This window comes from Bombina bombina, chromosome 4, assembly GCF_027579735.1.
Source record: "Bombina bombina isolate aBomBom1 chromosome 4, aBomBom1.pri, whole genome shotgun sequence".
NCBI lineage: Eukaryota > Metazoa > Chordata > Amphibia > Anura > Bombinatoridae > Bombina > Bombina bombina.
Window position 1 is genome coordinate 1,231,328,801 of NC_069502.1, and position 20,287 is coordinate 1,231,349,087.

Here is a 20,287-nt window from a genome sequence, read left to right on the forward strand (position 1 = left end):
GTGCTAGGGTCCCTTCTGGCGGTGCTAAGACCGCGGGGCATTGCAGTAGCACCTTACCTAGACGACATATTAATACAGGCGTCGTCTTTCCACAGAGCAAGGCTCATACAGACATTGTTCTGGCCTTTCTAAGGTCTCACGGGTGGAAGGTGAACGTAGAAAAAAGTTCTCTGTCCCCGCTTACAAGGGTTCCCTTTTGGGAACACTAATAGACTCGGTAGAAATGAAAATCTTTCTGACAGAGGTCAGGAAGTCCAAACTGTTGAACACGCTGCTGAGCTCTTTCATTCCATTCCCTCGGCCTTCTATGGCTCAGTGCATGGAGGTAATGGTTTAATGGTGGCGGCAATGGACGTAGTCCCTTTTGCCCGAATTCATCTCAGACCACTGCAACTGTGCATGCTCAAAGCAGTGGAATGGGGATTGCGCAGATTTATCTTCCTCAAATACAAATGGACCAGAAAACCAGAGACTCTCTTCTCTGGTGGTTGTCTCAAGATCACCTGTCTAGGTAATGAGTTTCCGCAGACGGAGTGGATCATTGTTACGACGATGCCAGTCTGTTAGGCTGGGGTGCAGTCTGGAACTCCCTGAAGGGCTCAGGGTCTATGGTATCGGGAAGAATCTCTTCTCCCGATAAACATTTTGGAGAATGAGAGCGATATTCAACACAGCTCCAAGCATGGCCTCAACTGGCGGAGGCCCAAATTCATCAGATTTCAGTCGGGACAACATCACGAACTGTAGCGTACACAATCACTCAGGGAGGAACAAAGAGTTCCCTAGCGATGAAGGAAGTATCCAAGATCATCAAATGGGCGGAGGATCACTCCTGCCATCTATCTGCAATTCACATCCCAGGGGTAGACAACTGGGAGGCAGATTTTCTAAGTCGTCCAGACTTTTCATCCGGGGGAGTGGGAACTCCACCCAGAGGTTTTTGTTCAGCTTGACCCAGCTATGGGCATTCCAGAATTGGATCTGATGGCATCCCCGTCAGAACACCAAACTTCCCCCTTTACGGATCCAGATCCAGGGATCCCAAGGCGGCATTGATAGATGCTTTAATAGCGCCTTGGTCATTCAGTCTAGCTTATGTCTTTCCACCGTTTCCTCTTCTCCCTCGGCTAATAGCCAGAATCAAACAGGAGAGGCTTCGGTAATTCTGATAGCGCCTGCGTGGCCACGCAGGACTTCGTATGCAGACCTAGTGGACATGTCATCGGTCCCACCATGTAAACTGCCATCGAGGCAGGATCTTCTAATTCAAGGTCCTTTCAAGCATCCAAATCTAGCTTCTCTGCAACTGACTGCTTGGAGATTGAACGCTTAATTCTAGCTAAGCGTGGTTTCTCTGAATCAGTGATAGACACTCTGATACAGGCCAGAAAGCCTGTCACCAGGAAAATTTACCATAAAATATGGCGGAAATATCTTGGTTGGTGTGAATCCAAGGGTTACTCGTGGAGTAAGGTTAGGATTCCAAGGATACTAGCTTTTCTCCAAGAAGGACTGGAGAAAGGTCTGTCAGCTAGTTCCTTAAAGGGACAGATATCTGCTCTGTCTATTCTGTTACATAAGCGCCTGGCAGCTATACCAGACGTTCCAGGCGTTTGCACAGCCTAGTTAGAATCAAGCCTGTTTACAAGCCTGTGGCTCCTCCTTGGAGTCTAAATTTAGTTCTTTCAGTTCTTCAAGGGGTTCCGTTTGAACCCTTTACATTCCATAGATATTAAGTTATTATCTTGGAAAGTTTTGTTTTTTAGTAGCCATTTCTTCTGCTCGAAGAGTTTCTGAATTGTCTGCTTTGCAGTGTGATTCACCCTATCTGGTGTTCCATGCAGATAAGGTTGTTTTGCCGTACCAAACCTGGTTTTCTTCCAAAAGTGGTTTCTAATAAGAATATTAACCAGGAAATTATTGTTCCTTCTCTGTGTCCTAATCCAGTTTCTAGGAAGGAACAACTTTTACCACAATCTTGACGTGGTTCGTGCTTTAAAAATTCTATTTAAAAGCAACTAAAGATTTCATACAAACATCATCCTTGTTTGTCGTCTATTCTGGTAAGAGGAGAGGTCAGAAAGCGACTGCTACCCTCTCTTTCCTTCTGGCTGAAAAGCATCATCCGATGGCTTATGAGACTGCTGGACAGCAGCCCTCCCGAAACGAATTACAGCTCATTCCACCAGAGCTGTGGCTTCCACATGGGCTTTTAAGAATGAGGCTTCTGTTGAACAGATTTGTAAGGCAGCGACTTGGTCTTCACTGCATACATTCGCCAAATTTTACAAATTCGATACCTTTTGCTTCTTCGGAGGCTATTTTGGGGAGAAAGGTTTTGCAAGCAAGTGGTGCCTTCCGTTTAGATGACCTGACTTGTTCCCTCCCTTCATCTGTGTCCTAAAAGCTTTGGTATTGGTATCCCACAAGTAAGGATGAATCCGTGGACTGAATACACCAAGTAAGAGAAAACAGAATTTATGCTTACCTGATAAATTACTTTCTCTTACCGGTGTATTCAGTCACACGGCCCCGCCCTGACATTTAAGTCAGGTTCAAATTTAATTTAAAATAACTACAGTCACCACTGCACCCTATGGTTCTCCTTTTTCTCCTACCGTTGGTTCGAATGACTGGGGGGGCGGAGCCTGAGGGGAGCTATATGGACAGCTTTACTGTGTGCTCTCTTTGCCACTTCCTGTAGGGATTGAGAATATCCCACAAGTAAGGATGAATCCGTGGAACTGAATACACCGTAAGAGAAAGTAATTTATCAGGTAAGCATAAATTCTGTTTTTGCTTCAAATAGATAAGTTAAATTCTTGTGGTCAGTAAGAATGAGCACTGGCACGCTAGTACCCTCGAGAAGATGCCTCTCATTCCTTAAGTGCCAAAATTTATGGCCAGTAATTCCCTGTCGCCATTTCATAATTGCACTCCGCTGGAGGACAATTTCTTAGAGAAGAAACCACACGGATGCAAGGAACCGTACAGGCGTAGGACGTTGAGACAAGAGGGCACCTACTCCAGTCTCAGACGCATCGAACCTCAAGAATGTAAGGCAGGACAGGGCTAGGATGAGCCAGAACTGGAGCGGCAGCAAAGGCATTCTTAAGACTATCAAAGGCTTAATGGCAGTAGGTGGACCAATGGAGTGGATCATTCTCTTTACAGGTCATGTCTGTGATAGGTTTGACCAAGGAAGAAAAGTTTTTAATAAACTTTCTATAGTAATTGGCGAACCCTAAGAAACGTTGAATAGACCAACTGGGCGAGGCCACTGCAGAACTGTAGATAACTTGTCAGGATCCATGGAGAACCCTGCAACGGAGATAACATAACCTAGGAAGGTTACTTGAGTCTGATGGAACTCACATTTCTCGAGTTTACAAAACAGGCCGTTCTTGCGTAGTCTCTGAAGAACCCATGTAACATCAGAACGATGAGCCTCAAGTGTGGGTGAGTGTATGAGGATGTCGTCTAAGTACACCACAACACACTGTTGCAACATATCTCGTTGGACATCATTAATAAATTCCTGAAAAACAGTAGGAGCATTGCATAGGCCAAAGGGCATTACAAGATACTCATAATGCCCGCTCCTGGTGTTAAATTCTGTTTTCCATTCGTGGCCCTCCTTAATCCTAACGAGATTGTACGCTCCTCTCAAATCAAGTTTAGTAAAGACCATAGCTGCCTTGAGGCGGTCAAAGAGTTCCGAAATAAGCGGAATAGGGTAAGCATTCTTAATGGTAAGACGATTAAGACCCCTATAATCGATACATGGTCTTAACTCGCTACCCTTTTTCTTCACAAAGAAGAAGCCAGCCCCTGCAGAAGAGCAGGATTTGCGGATGATCCCCCGTGACAGAGCATCTGCAACATACTCCTCCATAGCACAATTCTCTGCAACAGACAGAGGGTACACCCGGCCCCGAAGAGGAATGGCTCGGGTTGCAGGTCTATGGCACAATCGTAAGAACCGGTGAGGAGGCAACGTACCGGCACGCACCTTGTCAAACACGTCTAGGAACTCTCGTACTCCTCTGGCAATTGAGATACCTAAGAAGTGCACAAGACTTTAACTGGTTTCCGAAGACAAGTGGAATACATTGCGGGGGACCACAACAAAATTTCGGACCTGCGCCAGAGACTGGGATTGTGCTTTTGGAGCCAGGGATAACCCAGAACAACTGGAAAATGCAGAGAGTTTATCACCTTGAACTGGAGGGTTTAAAAATAGGGAGTCCCAACAGCCATAAACAACGGAGCAGTTTCGTGAGTAATGAGTGCGGGCTGAAGGGGCCTGCCATCAATTGCCTCAATAGCAAGCGGAAGGGACCGAGGCAAAACAGGAATGGAGTGCTTAGATACAAAAGCACTGTCAATGAAATAGCCTACAGCACCGGAGTCAACAAGAGCCTGAGTGACTATGGAGGAGTCCACCCAGGAAAGGACAACCGTGACCAAAGGTTTCTCCTTAAGCGGTTCCGGGGACGAGGATAAACCACCCAAGGTCTGCCCTCGACAGGACCTTAGGTGTGAGTGTTTTCCGGCCGTGTAGGACAAGACTTCAAATAGTGGCCCTGTAACCCACAATAGAGGCAGATCCCCTCCCTCCTCCTAAAGGCCCTCTCCACCACGGAGAGACGCGTGAATCCCAACTGCATCGGCTCAACAGTACCTGGTGACTCGGGACTAGGAGGCATGGGAGGAGAGGGAGGCATGGGTGGGAACGAACATGTAGGAGACAACGGAACAGGAGGCTTCTGCAAGCGCTCCTTGAAAGAGGGCCTCTCTCTGAGTCTGATGTCAATTAGGATAAAAAAGACACCAATGCCTCGAGATCCTCTGGTAAATCTCTGGCAGCAACTTCATCTTTAATCGCATCAGAGAGCCCATGAAAGAAGGCGGCAACAAGGGCTTCATTGTTCCAACCTACCTCTGCGGCAAGCGTACGGAACTCAATAGCATACTGAGCAACAGATCTTGTACCTTGCTGAATGGACATGAGTCGTTTAGCAGCAGAGGAGGAGCGAGACGGAACATCAAATACCCTTCGAAAGGAGGCCACAAATTCAGGGTAATTTGAAATCACAGGTTTATTAGTCTCCCACAAGGGATTAGCCCAGGCAAGAGCTGTGTCAGAGAGTAACGAGATGAGAAATCCCACCTTAGCTCTGTCAGAGGGAAACGCCTGAGGTAACATCTCAAAGTAAATGCCCACCTGGTTCAAATACACTCTGCACTGATTAGGATCGCCTCCATATCGCTGAGGTAGAGGTGCAGAAACGGACATGCTCCTGGTAGGACTAGGTGCAGCAGCGGAAACAGGAGCAGCCATAAACTTGCGGGACCACTTTGGTCCAAATGTGCAGTGCGAGTCAGCAGGGTTTTGCAGGGCTAAATGCAAATTGATCCAAACTGTGATCCTGTTTATCCATCCTGGAAAATGATGGCAGGTAAAGGTGGATTATCTAGCACTCCATCAGGATTCATGGCCTTTGCGTAATGTCAGGGTGTCAGGAATCAGACTGAGACGAGAAGTGCAAAAATAATCACACCTTTATTAACCTCTTAAGGACATATGACGGAATTTTTCCGTCATAAAACAATTGAGCAAACTGAAAGCTGTGTCCTTAAAGGGTTAATAGCAAAAAATAATAAAAAGTCCACAAGTCAAATAACAAGCCAGGAGTCAAAATCACACAGCTGGTAGTCAGACAAGCCAAGTCAGGAGCCAAAGCGAATAGTCAGACGATCCAGAATAAGGAACAAGAAAAACAGCAGAGTCAGGAACAAGCCAGGGATCAGGAACCAGGAAGGACGTCAGGCAGCCAGGTAATACACAGGAACCTCTCACAAACAGGTCTGAGACAACGCAAAGGCAAAGCATACTGAACAGAGGCCCTTTAAAAAATAGGTGATGACATCACAATTCTGAGACTGCATCCTGTCTCACATGGATGATGCACACCAGTCTGGCCATAAAAGGAAGTGCAGGAAACGAGCAGCATCACACAGTATGCACCAGAGTCAGGAAGAGAGGTGAGTAAAATGGCTGCCAGGCAGCACATGGCAAAACAACAACAGGGAGAAAGCCCTGACAACTAACCAGCTAGCTATATATATGTGTGTGTCACAACACTGTATCAGCTAGCTATATATATGTGCGTCACATCACAACACTATAACAGCTAGCTTATATATAATATGTGCGTCACAACACAACACTAACAGTAGATATATATATATGTGTGTGTGTGTCACATCACAACACTGTAACAGCTAGCTATATATATATGTGTGTGTCACATCACAACACTGTAACAGCTAGCTATATATATATGTGTGTGTCACATCACAACACTGTAACAGCTAGCTATATATATATATGTGTGTGTGTCACATCACAACACTGTATATATATGTATATATATATATGTGTGTGTGTGTCACATCACAACACTATAACAGCTAGCTATATATATATATATTTGTGTGTCACATCACAACACTGTATATATATATATATGTGTGTGTGTGTGTGTCACATCACAACACTATAACAGCTAGCTATATATATATATGTGTGTGTCACATCACAACACTGTAACAGCTAGCTATATATATGTGTGTGTCACATCACGACACTGTAACAGCTAGCTATATATATATGTGTGTATCACATCACAACACTGTAACAGCTAGCTATATATATGTGTGTGTCACGTCACAACGCTGTAACAGCTAGCTATATATGTGTGTGTGTCACATCACAACACTAACAGCTAGCTATATATATGTGTGTCACATCACAACACTGTAACAGCTAGTTATATATATGTGTGTGTCACATCACAACACTAACAGCTAGCTATATATATGTGTGTCACATCACAACACTGTAACAGCTAGTTATATATATATGTGTGTGTCACATCACAACACTAACAGCTAGCTATATATATATGTGTCACATCACAACACTGTAACAGCTAGTTATATATATGTGTGTGTCACATCACAACGCTGCAACAGCTAGCTATATATATGTGTGTGTCACATCACAACACTAACAGCTAGCTATATATATGTGTGTCACATCACAACACTGTAACAGCTAGTTATATAAATGTGTGTGTCACATCACAACACTGTAACAGCTAGCTATATATATGTGTGTCACATCACAACACTTGTAAACAGATAGCTATATATGTGTGTATCATATCACAACACTGTAAACAGCTAGCTATATATATATGTGTGTCACATCACAACACTGTAACAGCTAGCTATATATATGTGTGTGTGTGTCACATCACAACACTGTAACAGCTAGCTATTTATATGTGTGTGTGTCACATCACAACACTGTAACAGCTAGCTATATATATGTGTGTGTGTCACATCACAACACTGTAACAGCTAGCTATATATATGTGTGTGTCACATCACAACACTGTAACAGCTAGCTATATATATATATGTGTGTGTCACAACACTGTATCAGCTAGCTATATATATGTGAGCGTCACATCACAACACTATAACAGCTAGCTATATATATATATATATATGTGTGTGTCACATCACAACACTATATATATATATGTGTGTGTGTGTCACAACACAACACTAACAGTAGATATATATATATATATATATGTGTGCGTGTGTGTCACATCACAACACTATAACAGCTAGCTATATATATATATATGTGTGTGTCACATCACAACACTGTATATATATATTTTTTTTTTCTCCCAGAAAAACAGCGCTGTCTGTGAAAGAAAGAAGGACTCCAATAGTGCAATATTGTATGAAATAAGCACTCTTTATTTACAACAAGCAAGCCAAATACTCACAATATCTGGCGTGGTTAAAATCACATAAAGGTATCTTTAAAATAACCGCTGTTCTTGAGCAGTCCTGTGGTCTGTACAAGCTTGGGAAGTGAACAGCGATGTACCCGGTCGGCGTGTGACGTCACCACCCGACAACAGCTGATTCTGTTAAACACTCCGTCTGCATACACTGACTCACAGTGCTCTCTGGATCTTGGCCTCAACGCGTTTCTCGCCCCCTGCTGGGCGCTTTTTCAAGAGGAATAATTACCAATCCTTTACTACTCTATTTATACATAATCTACTAGCGCCATCTAGCTTTCATGAGCAGAATGACCATTGTAATACAATTGATTTTTCTATATACATAATACACAAATATCTATCTTGTTTCTATTCCCTAAAACCAATTAATACATCATTTCACCTCAAATGGTTAGTATTAAAAAACATATAAAATTGATTAATTCTATAATAAATTACCTTCTATTTTACTAAAAACACTATTACAAGTTTTTTAAAAATACAATAAAATAAATACATACATTGCCACATGTAATAAAATATCATATAGTTCCAATACTTATAAAAATCTAAACTCATACACAAATTCATATTATTAGCTATATAACAACACCTTCTAGTCCACAATCAGATTGTTGATAATTTTTAAAACCTAAAAAAGTCAGTCTACGTGATAAAAGCTGCCACATCTAAATCAACATTTAGACCATTAGGCGCGAGAGTCCCCAGTTTATATATCCAAAATGTCTCTCTGCGCCTAAGGTCCAAAAGTCTATTGCCACCCCTAGGATTGGGTTTAACCATTTCAATACCTTTCACAGTCAAGCATTTTGGATCACATGCATGGCTCTGAGAGTAATGAATTGGTACACTATGTTTTAATATTGGTTTCTTTATGTTGTAAACATGTTCACTGTATCTTTTTGATAGGCATCTCTTCGTACGACCTACATACTTTAGCCCACAACTGCACTCTAATAAATAAACTACATGGGTACTCTTACAGGTAATAAATTGTTTAACCCTAAACTCTTGTCCTGTTACTGATCTAAAAACAGATCTCTCTTTATTAATGCATTTGCACATAGGACATCTTGCTTTATGGCATCTATATGTGCCCTTCAAACTCAAAAAGTTATCATTGATATTACATTGTGTTGGTTTACTCTCTTTTAACTTACTGGGGGCAAGTCAATTCTTTAAACTGGTATTCTTCCTATACACTACCTTCGGATTTATATCTAAACTTTCTTTTAATAGGGGGTCCCCTTTTAATATAGGCCAATATTTATGTAATATTTTCTTCACATTCATAATACCCTCACCATATGTGGTGATAAATTTGACAGAATGTTTTTCTTGTTCACAAGATATTTCTTTTTGTTTATTTAATAATGTTTCCCTATCTAAAATTTCCACTTGGTCCATGATATATCTGACATGTTCCCCATTATGGGCCTTACAAATTAATTTTTCTTTTAAAACTTCTGCTTCAGTATGGTAATCACTTGTTCTAGAACAATTCCTTTTCAGCCTTATAAATTGACTTTTGGGAATATTTTTCACCCATTTTTTGTAATGGCCACTAGTTGCATGCAATAAGCTGTTACTGTCCACTGATTTTCTATAATTCTTAGTATAAATTTTATTGTCCTCTACAAACACCAATAAATCCAAGAATTCAATCATTTGGTTTTGAATATTACCAACAAATTTTACATTGAACTCATTGGTGTTTAAAAAGTCAATAAAATTGACTGCCTCAATTTCTGATCCCTCCCAAATTATAAAAACATCATCGATAAAACGCTTATAAAATATTAAATTATGTTTAAAAGGGCCATCTCTCCAAATAAATTCATCTTCAAATAAACCCATAAATAAATTAGCATACGATGGGGCAAATTTCGTCCCCATCGCAGTGCCACATATTTGATGGTAAAAATCCTTTTCAAATTGAAAATAATTGTGTTCTAAGACAAATTTCATACAATGTTCTAAAAACTTAATTTGATGGTCTGGAAAGATTCTTTTTTTCTTTAAAAAATATGAACTAGCCTTTATTCCAATTGAATGTTGTATTATGGTGTACAATGAGGTTACATCACAAGTGATGAATCTCATATCACTATTCCATTTAACCTTCTTAAGTTCCTGTATTAGGTGTACATCATCCCTAAGATAAGAATTAAGTTGAGTAACAAGTGGATTCAGAAAGTAATCAATATAACTCGATAGATTGGCTGTTAATGAATCTATCCCAGATACAATCGGTCTCCCTGGAGGGTTGGAGACCGATTTGTGTATCTTGGGAAGATGATACATAACAGCCAATCTAGGGTGTTCATTATATAAAAAATTAAACTCATCTTTAGTTAGAATTTTCTCTGACAATCCTATACTTTTTTAACACCTTTTAGTTCTAATAAAAATGCCTTTGTGGGGTCATTCTTTAATTTATTATATGTAGTTGAATCATTTAGTAAACGTAATGCTTCAGCAATATAAACTTCACGATCCTGTATCACTATCCCCCCACCTTTATCGGCTTGGCGGATGGTGATATTATTATTTTTCATTAATTGATTCAAACTACTTCTTTCAAATTTGTTAAGGTTATCTTTAAAATTTATATCAACTGGTAATGATTCAAGTTCTTTTTCGACCAAATTTTTAAAAGTCTTAATATATTCACCTTGTGCATTGATTGGATAAAATGTAGATTTAGCTTTTTTATCGCTATGTATAAAAATGTCATTTGATTCAATGGGAGAGTCACTTCCTAATAACAGGTTCATGTTTTCCAGAGTTTAAACATCATCAACCTGAAGTACACTTTTGTATCTAGCTCCAGACTGTGTATTTTTTTGAGCAAAAAATCTCTTAAGCGTAATGTTTCTTATGAATCTCTGGAAATCAATGAATACCTGGAATTTATCTAAATTCTTTTTTGGGGCAAAGGATAAGCCCTTACTCAACAAGGCCATACTTCCACTGTCAATAGTATAGGATGATAAATTATAAATACTCGCTTCATTTTTATCTCTTAATACACTCTTGCATTTTTGAAGTTGTTTCCTCTTCCCTGCTCTACATCCTCTCTTTCGCTGAACCTTCTTATATATATATATATATGTGTGTGTGTGTGTCACATCACAACACTGTATATATATATATATATATATATATATATATGTGTGTGTGTCACATCACAACACTATAACAGCTAGCTATATATATATATGTGTGTGTCACATCACAACACTGTAACAGCTAGCTATATATATATGTGTGTGTCACATCACAACACTGTAACAGCTAGCTATATATATGTGTGTGTCACATCACAACACTATAACAGCTAGCTATATATATATGTGTGTGTCACATCACAACACTGTAACAGCTAGCTATATATATATGTGTGTCACATCACAACACTGTAACAGCTAGCTATATATATGTGTGTCACATCACAACACTGTAACAGCTAGCTATATATATGTGTGTGTCACATCACAACACTGTAACAGCTAGCTATATATATATGTGTGTGTCACATCACAACACTGTATATATATATATATATATATATGTGTGTGTGTGTGTCACATCACAACACTGTAACAGCTAGCTATATTTATATGTGTGTCACATCACAACACTGTGTGTGTATATATATATATATGTGTGTGTCACATCACAACACTGTAGCAGCTAGCTATATATATATATGTGTGTGTCACATCACAACACTGTATATATATATATATATATATATGTGTGTGTGTGTCACATCACAACGCTATAACAGCTAGCTATATATATATATATATATATATATATATATGTGTGTGTGTCACATCACAACACTGTATATATATATATATGTGTGTGTGTCACATCACAACACTATAACAGCTAGCTATATATATGTGTGTGTCACATCACAACACTGTAACAGCTAGCTATATATATGTGTGTGTCACATCACAACACTGTAACAGCTAGCTATATATATGTGTGTGTCACATCACAACACTGTAACAGCTAGCTATATATATGTGTGTGTCACATCACAACACTGTAACAGCTAGCTATATATATATGTGTGTCTCATCACAACACTGTAACAGCTAGCTATATATATGTGTGTGTCACGTCACAACACTGTAACAGCTAGCTATATATATGTGTGTGTCACATCACAACACTGTAACAGCTAGCTATTTATATGTGTGTGTGTCACATCACAACACTGTAACAGCTAGCTATATATATGTGTGTGTCACATCACAACACTGTAACAGCTAGCTATATATATATATGTGTGTCTCATCACAACACTGTAACAGCTAGCTATATATATGTGTGTGTCACGTCACAACACTGTAACAGCTAGCTATATATATGTGTGTGTCACATCACAACACTGTAACAGCTAGCTATTTATATGTGTGTGTGTCACATCACAACACTGTAACAGCTAGCTATATATATATGTGTGTCTCATCACAACACTGTAACAGCTAGCTATATATATGTGTGTGTCACGTCACAACACTGTAACAGCTAGCTATATATATGTGTGTGTCACATCACAACACTGTAACAGCTAGCTATTTATATGTGTGTGTGTCACATCACAACACTGTAACAGCTAGCTATATATATGTGTGTGTCACATCACAACACTGTAACAGCTAGCTATATATATATATGTGTGTCTCATCACAACACTGTAACAGCTAGCTATATATATGTGTGTGTCACGTCACAACACTGTAACAGCTAGCTATATATATGTGTGTGTCACATCACAACACTGTAAACAGCTAGCTATTTATATGTGTGTGTGTCACATCACAACACTGTAACAGCTAGCTATATATATGTGTGTGTCACGTCACAACACTGTAACAGCTAGCTATATATGTGTGTTTTCCACATCACAACACTGCAACAGCTAGCTATATATATGTGTGTGTCATATCACAACACTGTAACAGCTAGCTATATATATGTGTGTGTCACATCACAACACTGTAACAGCTAGCTATATATATGTGTGTGTGTCACATCACAACACTGTAACAGCTAGCTATATATATGTGTGTGTCACATCACAACACTGTAACAGCTAGCTATATATATGTGTGTGTCACATCACAACACTGTAACAGCTAGCTATATATATGTGTGTCACATCACAACACTGTAACAGCTAGCTATATATATGTGTGTCACATCACAACACTGTAACAGCTAGCTATATATATGTGTGTTTCACAACACTGTAACAGCTAGCTATATATATATGTGTGTCACATCACAACACTGTAACAGCTAGCTATATATATGTGTGTGTCACATCACAACACTGTAACAGCTAGCTATATATATGTGTGTGTCACATCACAACACTGTAACAGCTAGCTATATATATGTGTGTGTCACATCACAACACTGTAACAGCTAGCTATATGTATGTGTGTGTCACATCACAACACTGTAACAGCTAGCTATATATATGTGTGTCACCATCACAAACACTGTAACAGCTAGCTATATATATGTGTGTGTCACATCACAACACTGTAACAGCTAGCTATATATATGTGTGTGTCACATCACAACACTGTAACAGCTAGCTATATATATGGATGTGTCACATCACAACACTGTAACAGCTAGCTATATATACAGGTGGCCCTCGTTTTACAACGGTTCAATTTACACCGTTTCAGAATAACAACCTTTTTTTCTAGTCATGTGACTGCTATTGAAAAGCATTGAGAAGCAGTGCATTTATTAAAATAGCTAGTAGGTGGAGCTGTCCGCTTGTATTGCAGCAAAGCCAAGCAAGCTGAAATTAATCAGTTTAACCAGACCTGAGCTATTGAGCAGATTTCAAAGGAACAAGATCATCCTGTCTATAAATCAGTCCAGATTGGAATGCATAGAGAGAACTGTTTGCAGAAAAATGCAAGTGAAGTCTGTTGTGTGATTATTTCATTAGGTTTATATTGCTGTTTAGCAAATGTTTCTGTTCATTTAACTTAGTTTAATTATATATTCTGTGTTGTGTGATTAGTTTTTTAGGGTTATAATGCTGTTTAGCATTTAAAGTCTTCATTTCAAAGCTTTAAAAATAATGTATTAGGTGTTACTTTTTTTGAGAGGAGCCTGGAACCTAACTCCCTCATTTCCCATTGACTTACATTATAAACTGGGTTTCAATTTACAACGGTTTCGATTTACAACCATTCCTTCTGGAACTTAACCCTGGCGTAAACCGAGGGCTAACTGTATATATATGTGTGTGTCACATCACAACACTGTAACAGCTAGCTATATATGTGTGTGTGTCACATCACAACACTATAACAGCTAGCTATATATATGTGTGTGTCACATCACAACACTGTAACAGCTAGCTATATATATGTGTGTGTGTCCACATCACAACACTGTAACAGCTAGCTATATATATGTGTGTGTGTCACATCACAACACTGTAACAGCTAGCTATATATATGTGTGTGTCACATCACAACACTGTAACAGCTAGCTATATATATGTGTGTGTCACATCACAACACTAACAGCTAGCTATATATATGTGTGTGTCACATCACAACACTGTATCAGCTAGCTATATATATGTGTGTGTCACATCACAACACTGTAACAGCTAGCTATATGTATGTGTGTGTCACATCACAACACTGTAAAAGCTAGCTATATATATGTGTGTGTCACATCACAACACTGTAACAGCTAGCTATATATATGTGTGTGTCACATCACAACACTGTAAAAGCTAGCTATATATATGTGTGTGTCACATCACAACACTGTAACAGCTAGCTATATATATGTGTGTGTGTCACATCACAACACTGTAACAGCTAGCTATATATATGTGTGTGTGTCACATCACAACACTGTAACAGCTAGCTATATATATATATATGTGTGTGTGTCACATCACAACACTGTAACAGCTAGCTATATATATGTGTGTGTGTCACATCACAACACTGTAACAGCTAGCTATATATATGTGTGTGTCACATCACAACACTGTAACAGCTAGCTATATGTATGTGTGTGTCACATCACAACACTGTAACAGCTAGCTATATATATGTGTGTGTGTCACATCACAACACTGTAACAGCTAGCTATATAGGTGTGTGTGTCACATCACAACACTGTAACAGCTAGCTATATATATATATATATATATATGTGTGTGTCACATCACAACACTGTAACAGCTAGCTATATATATGTGTGTGTGTCACATCACAACACTGTAACAGCTAGCTATATATATGTGTGTGTCACATCACAACACTGTAACAGCTAGCTATATGTATGTGTGTGTCACATCACAACACTGTAACAGCTAGCTATATATATGTGTGTGTGTAACATCACAACACTGTAACAGTTAGCTATATATGTGTGTGTGTCACATCACAACACTGTAAGAGCTAGCTATATATATGTGTGTGTCACATCACAACACTGTAACAGCTAGCTATATATATGTGTGTGTCACATCACAACACTGTAACAGCTAGCTATATATACTGTATGTGTGGTCACATCACAACACTGTAACAGCTAGCTATATATATGTGTGTGTGTCACATCACAACACTGTAACAGTTAGCTATATATGTGTGTGTGTGTCACATCACAACACTGTAACAGCTAGCTATATATATGTGTGTGTCACATCACAACACTGTAACAGCTAGCTATATATATGTGTGTGTCACATCACAACACTGTAACAGCTAGCTATATATACTGTATGTGTGTCACATCACAACACTGTAACAGCTAGCTATATATACTGTATGTGTGTCACATCACAACACTGTAACAGCTAGCTATATATACTGTATGTGTGTCACATCACAACACTGTAACAGCTAGCTATATATACTGTATGTGTGTCACATCACAACACTGTAACAGCTAGCTATATATACTGTATGTGTGTCACATCACAACACTGTAACAGCTAGCTATATATACTGTATGTGTGTCACATCACAACACTGTAACAGCTAGCTATATATACTGTATGTGTGTCACATCACAACACTGTAACTGCTAGCTATATATACTGTATGTGTGTCACATCACAACACTGTAACATATTTAAAATGCAAAGCCTCTTTCCCTCTGTTTTCAACTCAGAGTTTGACATAAATTTTTGGCAAAGATGATTAAGCATAATATGAAGTGTATCAAGACCTGTTCAATTTGTTGTATATATAAAATATAAAAAAGATTTTTCTTTTTGCTTAATCTTAATGTATGTTTCGAGAGCAATTGTCAAACTTTTATAACAAATTGTTAAAGGGTATAATAGGTACTGTCATTTTTATGTTTGTTATTCATATTGTTTATCTAATTGCCATTTATTATGGATTATCTGAATATGTTGTGATTGTATTTATTAGATTACTACATACTTACTGTAAAATTTTGGGCAGTATTTTTATGGATATATGGAAGCATGATGGCATCTACATGTAGAGGTATATATTTCAACTACATGGGTTAAGAATTTTCCTAAAGCTCCCATATTTACATAATATTCAATTTAGCCATTGGTGTATATAACTTTTTCTTTGATCTATTATAACCATGGTCTATAAATGAATTAGAGTCTACATCATCACTATATTACTTATGTTTATGTATATTTATTTGATGCATTTGATATGTTAACATACTAAAAGTGATCTATTAGTGTCAGCATACATGGAGTCAAAATTCACATTGTTTGTTTTTAGCCAATCAGGAGATGCTACATGTTACTTAAATGTTTGGTACTCATGTTTTGTATTAGTCTATGATTACGGTCAGGGAGACCGAAACCGGTCAGACTATGGTTTGAACTTTTAACTGCATGTCCTGTTGTTTTTATCCTGGATTAAAGCAACCCATAATTTTTGATCTACACATGTTTGGCTGCGGGAATTTCTTTTTTTATATATTCTATTTATGCCCAGTGGACTTTGGGGTGTCCACTAATTGACTGCAGCTTTAAACCTTCTTCCCCCTGGCTCATTTTGCAACATTTCCATCTGGGTCATCAAGGAACTGTGTTGGTGTGTACTATCACATTTGTGCTATGTGAGAAAAAACCGCCTGCATTTGCTAAGTTGTTGCCTCTGTTTGTGGATGCTGAGTACTGCTGGATGTGTCATGTATTACGTGAGTTTCCCCGGCTGTATCGTGAGCTCAGTGTTAGCTCAACAAGGCATCTAATTGGCTGATAGGCGGTCCTGTGACGTGTGACACATCGAGTCACGTGATACCGGAAGCACTATCCTCTATCTGTGAACGCTGGAATGGTTATGGCTTTCCTGTGATACAAGCCCAGCAGTTTTCTTCAGCTTTTTATCACATTTGGGGTGAGTGTACCTGAGTTCGTTCTCACGCTGTGTCCAAGGACCTAGTGATGAACTTTTCTGGTTCTGTCTACGCTTCACCTTTGGATGGTATTTCACTACGTTGTTCCCCATCAGACTTTGGGGCTACTAGTGATTGAATCTTCATGCATCATTTCTATGCTGTCATTTATTTAAATGCTTAATTGCTCATGGGACTAAGTATACAATCTGTGATGGGACTAATGTTCTAGGTAGTATTTTGTTGTTATCTTATATCCCTTGAAATGCTGCGGTTCTAATTGCTTGCTTACTACTGTTTTCTTTGGTGACTAATGTATTTCCCTGACTGTTCTCTTTATCATATACTGTAACAGATATATATATAGATCAGCGTAGCAGGAAGTCACTCATTGGGTCTTTCATTAGTTAAATACAAAAAGTATTTTATTTGACGTTTCGGGTATTACCCCCGTTTTCAAAATAAGCATAATAATTAACAGTGTACTCACCCCCTTTAATACCCCTGCAAAGCAAACATTAGTGCGGTACTTCACGGGAGTAGTCATGGCAACAAGACGCTCAGATATGAGCGCCGTGTGTGTACTTAAAAACATAGAAAAACATACTGTCAGGAGCCATTGCTTTTACAGAAAGTGATGATATCACACAGATGTCTAGGGCATACCGTTTGTTACACTACTGGGAGAAGGTGTTATTTCATATCACTACACAAGACAGTATTATATGGCAGTTATAAACTAGTGACATATCGTTAGCATTGGAATCCCCAAATTGCATTCACATTTGTACAGACTCAAAGGTTAAATTTGCATACAGTCAAGAAGAAAAATATATAACATTGTATATTGTACAATGTACGTAAAAGTCCTACCGTATTGTAATGTTTTTCTATTTATGTCTTATTATAGTAGGGGTGTATGGCTAACACTGGGGTAGCTTATTAGTGCAAACTAGGCAATATTTATATCTATCTATATCTCAAATACATAACCTATCGTGGCAATAGATATATATATGGGCATACATGCTATACCTCAAAGTAGTGGAATTACACGGTATATAGTTGGGGCTCAGTATATGTAGACAATTCTGCAGAATATATGAAATGTTTGCAACATTGTTTCAGGAAACAACATATTGCAGTCTATGAAACTTAATATAATACTGTTGAGTAGACAAAACACCTATACTATCCGTATACGGTGTGTGTTTGAAGGAACCCCAGATAGCAAATAGCTATTTATAGACAACAATGCCAGTCCAAATGGGCATTGAGCCCCCTAGGGGTCATGGTCCCTAGGTTGAAAATCCATTGTGTCTCCCTTCGCAAGAGGAGTTTTGCCCTATCTTCCCCCCTAGTCAACGGGGGAATGTGGTCAATAATAATGTACTTAAGATCTGTAATTCTGTGTCCAGCTTCAGCAAAATGCAGAGCCAACGGCTGATCAGACGTTCCTTTGTCTATTGCTGCACATATTGCGGACCGGTTGTTCGCCATCCTGGTCCTCAGGTCGTCTACCGTCTTGCCCACATAAAACATTCCACACACAGTGTAGGAGATAAACAATGTACTTTGTGGTGCAAGTTACTCTGTGTCTTATTTTAATTTTTTTTGTAGATTACGGATGACTGAAGAGGCTGCCTGCAGTTAACCCCCCGCAGGTTGTGCATCCCAAGCACCAAAAGCACCCGGGTTTGGTTTTGAGCCAGGTGTCATTGCTGTAACATCCTCTAGGGTCCATTTTGATCAGTTGGTCTCTCAGGGAGGCCGCTCTTCGGTATCCAATCCTGGGTGGTAGCATTGTTTTAAAAGGTAAGTCCCTGTTTGTGGTTAACAGGTTCCAGTTTTTCCTCAGGGTTTCTGCAATTCCTTCTTTACCCTTGGTATAGGTTGTGGTGAATATTTCTCCTCCACTTCTTTGTTCTTAGAGCCATATAAAAGTTCCTTTTGTGTCGTTTCCACAGCCGCTTCTTGGCTTGTCTTCAAAGTTTTCTGTTGGTATCCCCTCTGGCGGAATTTCATTACCATATCTGTCATCTGTAGGTCCCTAAGTTCCTCCATGGTATTGTTCCTGGCCACTCTCTTAAACTGGGATGTTGGAAGTGCCTTCTTCCGGCTTGGCGGATGGCAGCTGGAAGCATGTGTAAAATAGGGGCAGAAGAATTTATGTTTTACAGAGTAAGATGCCTCAAGAATAAGGTACACAACTTTGCCACTAAAAGTAACTGTCGAACAAGACTCACAGATTTATGCCAAATTGGCAAAACTGAAGAAAAAAGAAAAGGATCTCATCCTGCATGCAACTTATCTGTCAGAATACCACAGAAAATGTTTTATCCCACGTAGATTCAGGATCAGGAACACACCAACAATAGGCAGAAATAATCCAGCATTCTGCTTAAAGTGGTGCTACATCATGAATAAACGTTCACTTGACCAAATTTTATTGGTCATTGAAGAAGTAACAAGATTGCTTGAAGTCAATAGGAAAGAGACCAAGTCCTACGAAGAACTATATTTGCAAAGACTGGAGGCAGATAAGGAACAGAACTGGCTGAATAAAATGAAGGAAGAAGTGGACAAGAATGAAAACGTGTTAATATCGTTTAAAAATCGCAAGCTGGAGGATGTGACACAAGACTATAAAAACAAAAGTGTCTACCGATGGCAGTTGAGCCCAGATGAAAGAACACAATGCCGATCTAACAGACCCTGGAGACAGAGGTATAACCTTACAAGACCAATTGGGACTGTGGATAGCTGAGGTAACAGCTCAGACTCCGATAATACCAACAGATCAATGACAGCAGTCATAGACAACCAATCAGGAATGCAAACACGTTCAAAAAATGACGGAGGCAGAGGACACATACCCGGAGGTGGGGCTACAAGTCGCCCACCAAGACCACCCAGGAGGGGAAGGTCCATGAAGAACTGATTATTAACCTGAGCAGCCACATTCT

At 39.2% G+C, this 20,287-nt stretch overlaps 1 protein-coding gene across 1 annotated transcript in view; it reads right to left on the bottom strand.

Moving 5' to 3' along the window:
• LOC128658288 (uncharacterized) overlaps window positions 1–19,385 on the bottom strand; it is a 71,041-nt gene extending 51,656 nt beyond the window's left edge. Inside the window, exon 1 of the mRNA XM_053712822.1 lies at window positions 19,203–19,385. Coding sequence (XP_053568797.1) covers window positions 19,203–19,385 — 183 coding nt within the window. The remainder of the gene's footprint in view (window positions 1–19,202) is intronic.
• Between the last annotated feature and the right edge of the window lie 902 nt (window positions 19,386–20,287).